Below are 12,596 nucleotides of genomic sequence, written 5' to 3'. Positions count from 1 at the left end.
CTGGCCACAAATCCTCCGCAAGCCCACGATAGATAAGTTGGTGATCGCCGCGCACCTGGTCTTGCTGCAGCTGCAGCGGATGAGATCCTTCGCGCCGGCTCACGCACAGCAGGGCAAGGGCAAGTGTGGCCGCTCGGCAGGTCGGAGCTGCTGATGTGAGATCACAAACTGCGGGTCGTTTTTCTTTCCTCTGTAATCTACCCCGCGATGCCAGCTTGAAGAGTGGGCGGCTTGATTGATCGTATACTCAAAGTCTATGCAAGCACTTGCTGCTGCAGCAGCACACGTTGATGATTCAGTTGAATGGGCCACACCTCCCCCCCCCCTTTCCGAAGAGACGGGGGAAGAGGGGCTCAGTAGACCTCACACTCGCCGGCTCTGAGACGCCAGGAGGCTCCTGAAATCGAATCTCTTGGTAATTAGTCGAATTGACTGCCCCTCGTTGGGCGCGAAGGAGTCTTTCTCCTCACGCCGCAGCAACGGTCTCCTTTTGCAGGATAGATCAACCTCCCCCCTACCAACACACACAATCCTTCCATGTGGCGTGAGCTCGAACGACAGCCCGGATCTGTCTATCTCTCCAGAGGGAATGAGATTTCTCTGTCGGGTCTGCTTTGCAATACTTGAGACAACACACGCCGGCCTCTCGTGGCTTGGATGATTATAAAGGCTTGCAAATCTACGAAAAGCAACAACAGCAGCAGGGTGGAGATTTCTAAGCAAGAGGAAAGAGGAGACACTTTCGAAAAGTTGATATGACCAATCTCGAGGATACACAGATATGGAAATTTGGAAAGACCTGAGGGGTTTGTGCAACCATCATCTTATGTGGTGTGTGTGTATGCGAGAGAGACAGAGAGAGGATCAGGAACGCTGCAGGGACGGGTGCCAGGATCCGAGGACAGCATCTCGAATACGCAAACAACCACCACAGCCGACGCAGGAGGCAAAAAGCACTAAGCTGGTAAGAGAATACAATGCAGCCCAGAGGATTCAGAAGATTCGGCCCCTTTTCTCTCACAAGGAGTGCAACATTCGTACATTCGAGTAGGGGCACCACAACAGAGTCACGGAGGGGGTTTGTTGGGAGAGGGTGAGAGAAGGGAAGAGAAGAAAAAAAGAGAGGGGAGGGGGGCAAGAGGCTGATGACGACTGGCGTAGAGCTGCACAATTTCTCCGAAGTGGGCGAGCCTACCCCATGGAGCAGAAAGCAGCAAGACGAGTGGAAAGGGTCCCAATGAGGCCGGCTGGTCTGACGTACTTACGCGTTCCGGCCGTTGTCGATTCGACCCAGCCCGCCGGGGGCTGAGGAAGAGTGACCTGACTTACACGAGGACATGCATCTGCAGGAAGGAAAGGATGGAGGAGAGAAAATATGTCCAAGAAAGGTAAGTTCTTACCCGCTTGCTTGTCGAGTTGTTCCACAGCACTTTAGACTCGGCGATAAGCAGCGGCTCTTTCCCTCACAGATGAGAATCGTGGGGGGCGGGGTTTACTGGCAAGAGCTTATGGCATGGATGGTTGGTTTAGTGTTCCCTAGGGGGGAGGAGAGATCCAAAAAGACGTTCATTCCAAATTAAGTACTCTCCCTTCTGTATTCCAAACTTATAATGTTGACGCTCGAAACACCATGTTGGTGCTGACATTTTGTACCGCTTATACATCCAAGAACCGCACTTGGAGCAACACCAATAATCACAACAAACAGCGTCGAACTGACCAAGATATTCCAAAAAAACAAAAAAACAAAAAAAAAACAAAAAAAAAACCAACCGTCAATCCTCTCGGTTGTTATTTGGATGGCTCTTCTGCAACAACTTCTGTGCCCTCCTCAGCCTTGCCATCCTGTCATTCAAACTCCGATCGCCGCCCTCGCCCCTGCCCCCATCCTCCGAGCTGCCGAGACTGCTGCTGATGGAGGATGCTCCCCCGCCCCCTCCGCCCCCCTTGTCGGTGGCAGAAGAAGAGGTGCGAAACATCTTGGTGGCCAGAGCTGGATCATACCTGTCCTCGGGGTCTCTGAGCTTGAGGGTGCTCATGGCGGATCTGAGACCCTGTAGGACGGATCTGGGTTTCGGCGGCGACTCTGTGGTCACTGACTGCGGCGGCTGCTGATGCAGGGCCGTTGGTGATGGTGGTGATGATGACGACAGCGATGTTGGTGGCGGTGGTAGCCTATCGCCTACAAAGTGACGGCCGCAGACCGGACACGTTGTTGTTGTAGTGGTGGTAGTAAAATTAGACGAAGGGTGCCTGGGGGGTTGTTGTTGTAAGGATGATGATGAAGAAGAAGAAGAAGAAGAAGAATACCCCGCTGCGTCCCACGCATGGCCGAAGCGTCTATCGCTGGCACAGCTCTGCAGCGACCGGAACTGGACCGTCTCGTCCAGCCAGACCTCGATCTGCTTTCGTCTTCTCGGCGGTAAGAGCTTGTCGGCTATGCTCTGCGTGGGTACAGCAGGGGCATTGCGAGCCGCCGCCATACCGGAGCCGTGATGGTATTTCCCAAAGGATTCCGTTCCTGTTTGACATGGTCAGGCTGATGCATATCGTCTTAGATGTCATGATCCTGGCTGTTCCCAGAGCCCATGGCGCACGGAATCGCTGCACAGCTCTGCTTCATAATGATCACGGCGGCCAACTCCTGAACGAGAGTACATCACGAAACAGCGAGAGAAAGGAAAAGGCCTCGACATGTATAAAAATAATATGAATACGCACCAAATACTAGCAAGTTGTCCAGCATGAGATGATGGTGGTGGCCGTGGTGATCATGTCCTCCCTCAAGAGCCCCTCCAGTGCTCCCGGAGACCAGTCCATCTATCAACTGTTGTCTGCACCGCGCGCCAGCACTATAGACTGTCTAGCTTTCTCTTCCTAGAGGACGGAGCACACAAGATCAGGTTTGATAGAATAAGGCTTGAACGCAGACACAGGGTGGCGGCCTGGAGATATGATGAATTATATTTGGAGGTAGGAAAGCTTCTTGCATAGCTCAGGCGTCAGTTTCAAAAGTGTTTTCGCATCAGCCCTGCCCACCACTTTCCAGGAAACACAAACGGAGAGAGAAAGATGCTTACAGTAATAGCAACGATTAAGTAGGTATTATAAAACCAACGCAGAATAATGAATGCAGGCACTCAGCGATGATCTGTAGCTATGAAGATTTTCTGATAAAAATCCGCATATGTTTGGATCGGCGAGGCGCGTTGCCTCCAATTTCAGGGCAAGCGTCGAGCTCTGGGGATGAGGTGGGGGATGATGAATGGTGAGTGTTGTCCCCCCCCTCCTCTTCTTATTACAGGGGCGAGGTCTCACATTGAAATACGCCCGATGAGCCGCACCGTGCACTTGATACCCATGCACGCACTACTATGGAGCCAGACTGCTCATGGTCACAGTGCCAAAATCGGATTTGATCACACGGACTATAAAGCCCCGTTCTTATTACTTGGGAAAGGCAGGGAAACAAAAGTCGACGTCTTGGAAAAGCCATTTATAATTTTGTGATAAGAATTTCTCTTTGTCCTTTTGATCATAATCAATCTTGCTCCCCTCCTCTCGTCTAGGAAGGTTTGAGAGCCTCCCATGTCCCAATCGTGTTCGATCCATCGTCGCCCAACAAATCTACCACAGGGCTCTTGGCCTTGATGACTGGTTTCTTCGCCGCTGGGGGAGGTACAGGTTTCCTGCTGCTGTTGCTGCTGTTCGAGAATCCGCTTGGCGGGGCGGGAGAGCTCATGACCACAGGCTTCCTCGCGGGCAGGGCGGGGCGTTCGTCCTTGGACAGGCCGAGCCCGACGAGTCCCACAGCCCCAGGGGGCGCCCATCCTTTGATACTACTAGACGCCGGCGAGGCCGTCGCCACCGAGGTTGTCCCCGCTCTACGGGGTGGTGGCAGCGGTGCTGACGAGTGTTCCTGGTAGCGGTGTGTAGACGCCTCCCTTGCGGAGGCGGTGCGGTGCAGGCCGTCATGAGCCGCAGTCCTGGAGACGTCCTGCACGTTACCAGAAGATCTGCGAGGGGGTATTGGTCTCGCTTTGGCCTCGGTCGGGGAAAGAGAGGTGTCAGAGTGTACCTCAGTAGGTGGCGTGGTGATCAGGTGTGCCGGCTTCTTCGCCACAGCGGGCGGTGGCCCTTTGGCTGTATTCTGGGACGTAGACGATGCAGCAGAGACTGACCGAGGGGCAGGCGGCGCCGGCGCCGGCTTTCTCATAACGCTGCCGACCGCAGGCACAGGAGTTTGGTTTGGCGGTGGCGGGAAATATAGATTTTGACCGGTCGCCCTCCTAGGTGGTGGTGCTGGTGGTGCGTCTACTTTCTTAAACTGCAGAGCTTGAGGTTGCTCGTCATTCATCGTCATTCTTCCCACCTTGGAGGGGAGAGCTGACGGGTCGTAAGGGGGAGGCAGCTTCCGCTGCGGAGGTGTGCTCGAAACGGATGAGGAGAGGGATGGTAGGAAGGTAGAGTGGTTGATGTGTTCGTACGGCGACGTAGACATGCTTGAGTAGGATGACAATCGAGAGTCTGCCCGTGGCACTGTGACCCAGTCAGGCTCATCTGATGGACCAAAAGGATTAGGTGTTCGACGAGGGTTGAGGATCGTCGATGTGGAACTGTCCAATGGTTTCGGCGGCGTGATGGTGGATTGGGCTTGTTTCCCATTGTCCAGCCACCACTTCTGGCGATCAGAGCTGGCAGGAGGCAGGCCTGGCTCGATGGCATCGTAGCCAATCAAGTCTTCATCCTCAGTATCCTCGGTATTGTCATTGGCTGTGGCATGTCCAACCTCGGCCTTGCGCCTCAGGTACACCTCGCGGCTGATCTTGTCCCTCTGCGCCTCGTTGATGATGCTCACTTGGCACTCAAAGAGGGCATATACGGGCCGATGATCCGAGAACTTGAGTGGTGCGCAGTTGTACGCTAATTGACGAAGATTGGGCCCTTTGCGCAGAATACGGTCGGTCCAGGCTGGAATACGTTGCTTCTCTGATGAATCGTAGTTGTCGGTACCAATGTCGAACTTGTATGTCGGCATGAAAGTGATGCGAGCCTCGGAGTAGAATGGGAAGGATAGACCAGCAACCATCTGCAGGTTCAGCTGGTCATTCTCATACAGCCGCTCGAGATCCTTTTGTTGGACCAGCTCGGTGGCTCGCTCCCAGGACAGCCCGATGCGATAATTGAAATCGCCGAGCCAGACAACGGTATCTAGAGACCCAGTCAGCACTCGCCACGTACGCATCCTATAGTCAAGGGCTTATTACCGTGATCATCAATGCCTCTGTTTCTCTGGAAGCGCAGTCCATGACTGATCGTTGCATAGTCCTTGTTCCTTTCATCGTAGTTGGCAAAGCCGGCGGCCAGATGTGCGGTGACGAAGCAGATGTGAGTGTTTGCAAAATCCATTCTGATCGCCACTGCACCCTTGTTGCCAGCCATGCCAGACAGACCAGTCTTCTTCACCGAGCCCTCCACGTTCTTGATGTTCGACAGGACTGACGCCCGCACAAAGATGCAAAGCGCCGCCCCAACGAGCTGGCCACTTCGTAGCAGCACATACTTCTCGCCACCGATCTGTTGGGCTCGGGTGTTGAGACATTTGCGCACAGCATGTTCCCACAGCTGCTTCCTTGTAGGATCGCTATTCATGATCTGTTGTGGACTCAACTCGACAATCTCTTGGAACCCAACGACAACGATTTCGGGCTGGCTTGTCCCGGTCACCTCGGGACATAGCCACGAAGAGAGATCTTCATCTATGCCATCGGTCCGGCCGTTCAGATTAAAAGTCCCAACCAAGCTGTTCATGAGTCAGTGGCAAGAACACGGGCGAGGATAGCAATGGCAACCCACATCCTGATGTTCTCGGTCGACGAGAACTCCGCACCGCGTCTGTTCAGCTCCCCGTTGACATAGTCGTTGATAGGGTCATAAAGAGATACCGGCGACTGTCCTACCAGCCGGCCCAAGAGCATATCAATGGTAGTTTGCCTCTGCTTGTCCGTAAAGTTGTTGATGTACAGCCGTGTTGCAGATTTGCGGGCGTCCGCGATGGCTCCGGCCAGAGACATCTTTCCGTGGCGTGTAAAGGAAGACTTCAAGGCCCCGGTGCCGGCGTAGATTCGCGATAGGTTGTCTCCATTGTCGGCCCATAGACTTGAGTGTCTCATCCAGAAATCGGGCGGCGCAGACTCTCCGCGATGGCCTAGGAATGCCTCGACAGCCAGTTGAGACACGAGGGTCTGAATGAGGTTCGTGCGGTCCAAGCAGTCGAGACAGTTTGTCCGGAAGACACCTTCTTGTTGCAATAAAACCACGTAACGCCTGTCGGTGTGAGGTGTGCCGTTTGCTTGTTCACCAGGGCTGTCTGTTTCCACCGCCAGATAATATGCAAAACCCTCTGCTGAGTTCTCAATATAGCGACGGATCCCCTTGGCAGCCTCGTAGCCGGTAGGTCCTTTTGTTTCAGCATGGAAATCATACTCTGTTATTTTCAGCAAAGCATGCTCCTCCGACCGTTTGTCGCCCGGTCGACTCAGTGGGCAGTGTTTAATCCCGTAGCGGTACAGCTGGCTAAGCTCGACCTCGCCGGGCTTCGACTCGCTAAGCAGGTTAACCACATGAACTGCCCCGTAGTTATGTTCCAGATCTGAGAAGTGTTTATTGAAGGCTGGCTGCGTGCCGTCGGGCGATCGCGTGATGCTGATTTTTTGCTGGCCTGGGAGCAGTCCTGCCGCCTGCTCCCAGAACACAGGCACTGAGCCTCGAACCTGTGCATAGGAGAACAAGATGCCTGATGGGCTCCAGTAGATCGTCTCTGTCTCCACAAAATTGGCCACGTTGCCGTCGTCGTCGATGCCCCTCGAGTTGAATCGTGTCCCGGCTCGCCGACAGGACAGTCGAGATATGATTGTTAGGTAGGACGGTATGCCTGTCTTGGCCGGCCGTAGAGGGGCAACTGACTGAGGAATCGTCATGGTCAGGCAGAACCCTCGTATGGCTGAGGTCAGGATCCGCGACTGGTCAAGACTTTCTCTCTCGTGATGCATCAGCCGCGACCGAAACTGAACCAGCGGGTTGATCATGTACGAGTTCCACAGAAAGCCCTCGTCGAAGTTGTCAATGTCGAAGGTATTCGCATCCGGCGGCCTGTCCTGCAGCCGATTCGTGAGGTCGAAATCGGTGCTGTAGTAGAAGCTCCCGTTGCTCAATAGCTTCTGCACGTCCGAGCAGGGGTGCTCCACGCCCCCTTCCCTCCTGTTCAGGGTCTGACCATAGATCGAGGCATTGTCCGACATCTCAAGCTCGTATGGATCGATGGAGGAGAAGACGTCGTCGTACTCGGAGGTGTTGAGACCGTAAAACTCGACCGCCAGGATTCTTTCAATGGTCTCGCCCGGCCGCAGGGTAGAAACCCTCGAGGCGTGCGTGATGACACTCAAGAAGACATCGCGGCCAACCGAGATCAGGCCCAAGGTCCCGTATATCGGCCGTGACGTCAGAGGCCTGTACTCGCTGAGCGTCTTCTTGGTCACCGTTGTGAACTCCACCATACACTTGGGCGCGTGGCTGTCGGATAGGCTGCCACCGGTGCCAGCTCGGGGTCGGGCAGAGGGGACAGATGTGAGGGAGCCATTGGCGATGGCCTCGCTGGTGGTAGGGCTATGGCGGAAGATGAGGGCGTGGTCGTTGGAGACGATGGCGATGGCGCGGTGAGGATAGTCGCGGATCAAGAGTTGGGAGGATTTCTCGGGCGAAGGCGCCTGGCCGCTCCAAAGAGCGGAGGCTCCTGGTTCCATGCTCTAACTGGCCAGGACGAGAGCGCCGCTTCAGCTGGGTGCGAGAAGAGTGTGCTCGACTTTCCCTCTCTCAAGAGGACGACAATTGACACAGGCGGTGACACATGTCCTGTCCAGTGTGTCCGTTGCTGATGATGGGGAGGCACAAGAGGAATAGCACAGGAGACGTGTTTAGAAGGAAGCCTTGATGATATGTTTTTTTCTTTCTTTTTGGAGGGAAGATGATGATTGTAAGCTGATATAACTATTGCTGAAAATTATCATGCAGAGTTGCCCTTTTCTTTCTTTTTTTCTTTTCTTTTTAGTGCTTCTGCTCGTGGTCGTTGGCTACCGAGATTGTCGACGTTACGCACATCAGATGCAAAATGCCAGAAGTGCATCCAAAGTGCAGCTCCCCACCCTGCCATGGAGCCAATGACGTGTGGCGGCGGCCCGTGCACACTTCTCAGCCCTGCGAGATTCCGAGTTGGGAGGCCGGCAGCATATACGTTGCTTTTTTTTATTTATATTTTTAGTACTCCTAGTAGTACGTATGTTTTTTAAGACGACCCATGGGAAACATAGAAGTGCGGCTCTACAAGTTCGCGCGAGGTCCGAATAGTCTTTCATAGCAATCTCATGCCTCTGGAGTGCGTTACATATATTTTAGGGTGCTGCGGCAAGAGGCCAGTGCAATTAGTTTCATTTAATTCACTCTAGCCTCGAGCATAACTGGGCCGCAGAACGATGAAGATGAGTATGCCAACACCCATGGCAAGACGTCTTCCAGGAGAGGTGGGGTTCTTCCACGAAGAAGTCCATCGTCGACAGTTTGCCCTTGGAGATATGCAACCATGCATGACTGGGCAGAGTTTCTTGCGCGTGGCTAGTAGGACAGCGATCCAGTTCGTCATGCACAATATTTCATCCTTTTTGCAGTGTTATCCGAGGCACTACCACAACAGACATCTGCAACCATAAGTCACCGAAATGACGCGCCTCAGTCTTGAAACACATGACTGCGCATCGTTCGGACGATGGTTCCATCCTGGGTTCCTGGTGCGGGCTGTTCCGTAGAAACCTTTCTGCCCCTGGCACATACTGGCTGTCCGTTCATGCGCAACAGGCAGTCGTGGTTTCTGGGAATCATGAAAACTGGAATGAATCACGAATGAGCATGGCAGATAAGCAGCTCTTTAGGAAAGAGCCACATCTTGAAAGGGGAAGCATAAGGTGTTGGTGACAAGACAAAGTCTGGCCTGGTAATCAAGCATAAAGGAACGAGTAAAGGACTGAACAGGAAAAAAAGCAATCAAGAGATAGATCGTTTCTGTGGGTCGAGCTTCAGATATTATACAATGGGGAGATCATACTCGCCATATCTGGCAGAGTCATCCTCTTCCTATCATGTTTGTTTTAAGTAAATCATCACAAGCTCATGTGGAAAAGGAAGAGGAAACCTTCGTGCTCAAACCAAAACAAGGTAGAATTTTAATCTGGCTCCTTGGTGGAGTTCTGATTACATAAGACACACACCTAGCCTAGCACAGACCCAGGAGCAACACTCAGCACAAGCTGGATCCCTTCCAAGCTGGATCCCTTCCAAGCAGGCAGGGATGGATGCAGCTGTGAATTTGCAACCTGCGCAAGCTGGATTCGTCTATCCATCACACACTCTCCTTTTTCAACCTTCCCACCCCCAGCCACCCAACCCTCCCCATCTCTCAAGTTGGATCCATTACCTTGGAGTCCCGACCTTCTCTACCTGTTGTTCACAGCACACCTGTACCCAGCACAGGCATTTCTTGATCTTGTCTCCATTTCCTGCACCAACTTTGAGGACCAGGCCTTACTTTTTGTCGCATAAGCACACCCATAGCGCAGATGGCCGAACTCCAAAACTACGGCGGCTCCGATGAGGAGAATGCTGAGATTCGCAAGCTGAACACTGAGGTGGTGCGTCTAGATTCCAGCGCAATGATAATTACCGGGAAGCATGCTAATGTCCTGTCACCCTGAGCAGGAGACCGACCCTGACAGCTTCGAAGCCTGGGAAAAGCTGGTGCGCGCGTGCGAGAGCCTCGATGGAGGCCTGAACAGAAATTCGAGCCCCCAGGCCCTCACAACGTTGCGCAACACCTACGACCGTTACCTTCTCAAATTTCCTCCCCTCTTCGGATACTGGAAGAAGTATGCCGATTTGGAATTTAATATCTCGGGCCCAGAGTCTGCAGAGATGATCTACGAGCGAGGCTGCGCTAGCATCACCAACTCGGTCGATCTCTGGACAGACTATTGCTCCTTCAAGATGGAGACTACCCACGAGCCCGCCCTTGTGAGAGAGTAAGTAATAGAGGCTGCTTTCCTTCCCTATAACCTCTTTCAGCCATCGGCGCGTTCGTTAGGATCGTCAGGATCGCGATCTGTCGCAAACCTCGTAGCCGATCTCGCCAGAGACAAGATCACTTTTGCCGACCGAAACAATGGGTTCCGGTGAGAAATACCACAAGGGCCAATCATCTACCGCTGGGATCGCGTCTCACAGAATCTACCAGGCACTGTTGATTTTCCAAAACCACACAATCATCCTCATACTCGCTATGAAGCACCCCCCTACTCTTACGCTTCCCCCCCCCGTCGCAAAAAAGACACTGAGCTGTTGTTCGTCGATCACCTTGGGAGAAGGATTCATTTACTGTTCGCACCTTCTATCCCTTCCTGTATTTGGATCCTGCCTACACTCCCTCTCTCCCCTCCCCCCCTCCCTCTCTCTGTCCATTGGATCTTCCTGACAACTGACCTGTCCTAGGCTATTTGAGCGCGCAGCTACACATGTGGGGCTGGACTTTCTGGCCCACCCCTTCTGGGACAAGTACATTGAGTACGAGGAGCGGCAGGAAGCGCACGACAAGATTTATGCGATCTTGAAACGTGTTATTCACATTCCAATGCACCAGTATGCCAGATACTACGAGCGATTCCGAACCCTCTCGCACTCTCGGCCCTTGGACGAGGTCGTCGAGCCGGAACTGCTCACCCGCTTCCGCGCCGAGGTAGAGGCCGAGGCAGCCTCCTTCGGTACAGTCAAGTCAGAGGCAGAGATTGAGCGTGACGTCCGTGTCAAGACAGACGGCATGTTCTACGAGGCCTTCCAGAAGACACAGACGGAGACAACCAAGCGCTGGACATACGAGTCAGAGATCAAGAGGCCATACTTCCACGTCACCGAGCTCGACCACTCGCAGCTTGCCAACTGGCGAAAGTATCTGGACTTCGAAGAAGCGGAGGGCGACTTTGCCAGGATCACCGCCCTGTATGAGCGCTGTCTGGTGACCTGCGCCTTCTACGACGAGTTCTGGTTCCGGTACACGCGGTGGCTGTCAGCTCAGCCTAACAAGGACGAGGATGTGAGGAACATCTTCCTGCGCGCGGTGACGCTCTATGTGCCGGTTAGCAGGCCAGGCATCCGGATGCAGTTCGCGTACTTTGAAGAAGCAAGCGGCCGAGCGGATATTGCCCGCGCGATCCACGAAGCGATCCTCCAGAAGCTGCCGAACTGCGTCGAGGCGATTATCTCGTGGGCCAACCTGGAGCGGCGGCAGAGCGGTCTTGATGCTGCAATCGATGTGTACAAGGCACAGATCGATTCGCCTGCTGTGGATCTGTACACCAAGGCCGCGCTTGTGACACAATGGGCTGTGTTGTTGTGGAAGGTGAAGGGCTCTGTGGACGAGGCGCGCACTGTCTTCCACAACAACGTGCAGTGGTACGCAGACAGCCGGGAGTTCTGGAGCAAGTGGCTGGATTTCGAACTCGAGCAGCCCACCAACACCGAGCTGGAGCCCGAACACGGTGAGCGGATCCAGAAGGTCATCGAAGAGATGAAGACCAGGAGCCGCATGTCTATCGTGACCAAAAAGGAGCTCTGCATGAAGTACCTAGACTACCTGCAGCGGCGTGGTGTCAAGGATGCCATGAAGAAATTCCTGGAGATTGACCGAGAGATGGCAGGGTAAGTACAGATTGAGACCCTCCCCCGCCCCTCGGCTGGATGGCGAAAGCAAGCAGGCTAATATGTCCCCAGACCCGCCTCCATCTCCAAAGACAAGTTCTCTGCCAAGGATAACGGGACACCAGTAGGCGAACTTGACGAAGCCTCCCGGATCAACGCCGAGACTCGGTATTTCAGCTACTACGAACTGTACAGTGAACCAGATCCTAAGGCTACTGGTATTGCGGATTTCAACTAGTAGTAGGCCTCATTTGCTTCTCCTTTACATGTTGGTCTCAGCCTGTGGGAAAACAGAAAGGCCTGGGGTGTGAGAGGAAAACAAAGATGAAAATTGAATGCATCGTCGGCGCTCTGCTGTATACTAGGTGTTTTGGGGCTGAATTGGATGTACGATGATGGGTGGGAGGTACAGCTGAACTCTATGAGGGATGTGCGAGTCTTAGATGATTCGAGCCTGGGTGGTGGTGGCAGTAGTCCTTGATGCAGCCAGGCGATGCGGTCTTCTGAACACACAAAAATTGAGATTGGGGAATCACCTGTCACGATGGTAGAAGAAGAAGGAGAAGAAAATGGTCTAGACTCGCGCATGTGGTATCTGAGTAATAATGTCCAGACAAGTATCTCGGCTCACGTGTTGCGTGTACAGCTTTTTTGAATGACACATCTTCATCCTACTCTAGAAGATGATTACATGTCGCCTGCAGGATCTCTCAGGCGAAGTTTCCGAGGAAATGCACATCCCAAGTCTTACACGGCACATGACTACGTGACGTGCCTAATGTGTGCTTGGGGCTGCACAAATA

At 53.5% G+C, this 12,596-nt stretch overlaps 3 protein-coding genes across 3 annotated transcripts; 2 read left to right on the top strand and 1 right to left on the bottom strand.

The window, feature by feature from the left end:
- Window positions 1-3,650: 3,650 nt before the first annotated feature.
- Window positions 3,651-3,926, top strand: M406DRAFT_337354 (uncharacterized protein; the record flags this gene model as incomplete). The annotated part of the gene is made up of 1 exon (XM_040921246.1): window positions 3,651-3,926. The coding sequence occupies one exon, from the start codon at window positions 3,651-3,653 to the stop codon at window positions 3,924-3,926; it is 276 nt and encodes a 91-aa protein (XP_040780020.1).
- A 173-nt stretch (window positions 3,927-4,099) lies between these two features.
- On the bottom strand, window positions 4,100-7,802 carry M406DRAFT_249144 (uncharacterized protein; the record flags this gene model as incomplete). Its single annotated transcript, XM_040916590.1, has 3 exons — window positions 4,100-5,211; window positions 5,268-5,803; window positions 5,857-7,802. Coding segments are annotated over 3 exons (3,594 nt in total), but the record flags the coding sequence as incomplete, so codon positions are not given.
- Window positions 7,803-9,450: 1,648 nt separating this feature from the next.
- On the top strand, window positions 9,451-12,418 carry M406DRAFT_287119 (uncharacterized protein). Its single transcript, XM_040918713.1, has 4 exons — window positions 9,451-9,737; window positions 9,805-10,124; window positions 10,591-11,793; window positions 11,866-12,418. The coding sequence occupies exons 1-4, from the start codon at window positions 9,666-9,668 to the stop codon at window positions 12,029-12,031; spliced, it is 1,761 nt and encodes a 586-aa protein (XP_040780018.1). The 5' UTR covers window positions 9,451-9,665; the 3' UTR covers window positions 12,032-12,418.
- The last annotated feature ends 178 nt before the right edge of the window (window positions 12,419-12,596 follow it).

The sequence above is a fragment of the Cryphonectria parasitica genome (assembly GCF_011745365.1).
Source record: "Cryphonectria parasitica EP155 unplaced genomic scaffold M406scaffold_2, whole genome shotgun sequence".
Lineage (NCBI taxonomy): Eukaryota > Fungi > Ascomycota > Sordariomycetes > Diaporthales > Cryphonectriaceae > Cryphonectria > Cryphonectria parasitica.
Note: the sequence above shows the minus strand (reverse complement) of the source record. Positions and strands in the feature narration are given on the sequence as shown.

Coding starts and splice junctions, on each gene's coding strand:
- M406DRAFT_287119 (XM_040918713.1), top strand. CDS start 9,666: ATGGCCGAACTCCAAAACTACGGCGGCTCCGATGAGGAGAATGCTGAG. Junction 10,125..10,590: donor GAGCCCGCCCTTGTGAGAGA/GTAAGTAATAGA, acceptor GACCTGTCCTAG/GCTATTTGAGCGCGCAGCTA. Junction 11,794..11,865: donor ATTGACCGAGAGATGGCAGG/GTAAGTACAGAT, acceptor ATATGTCCCCAG/ACCCGCCTCCATCTCCAAAG.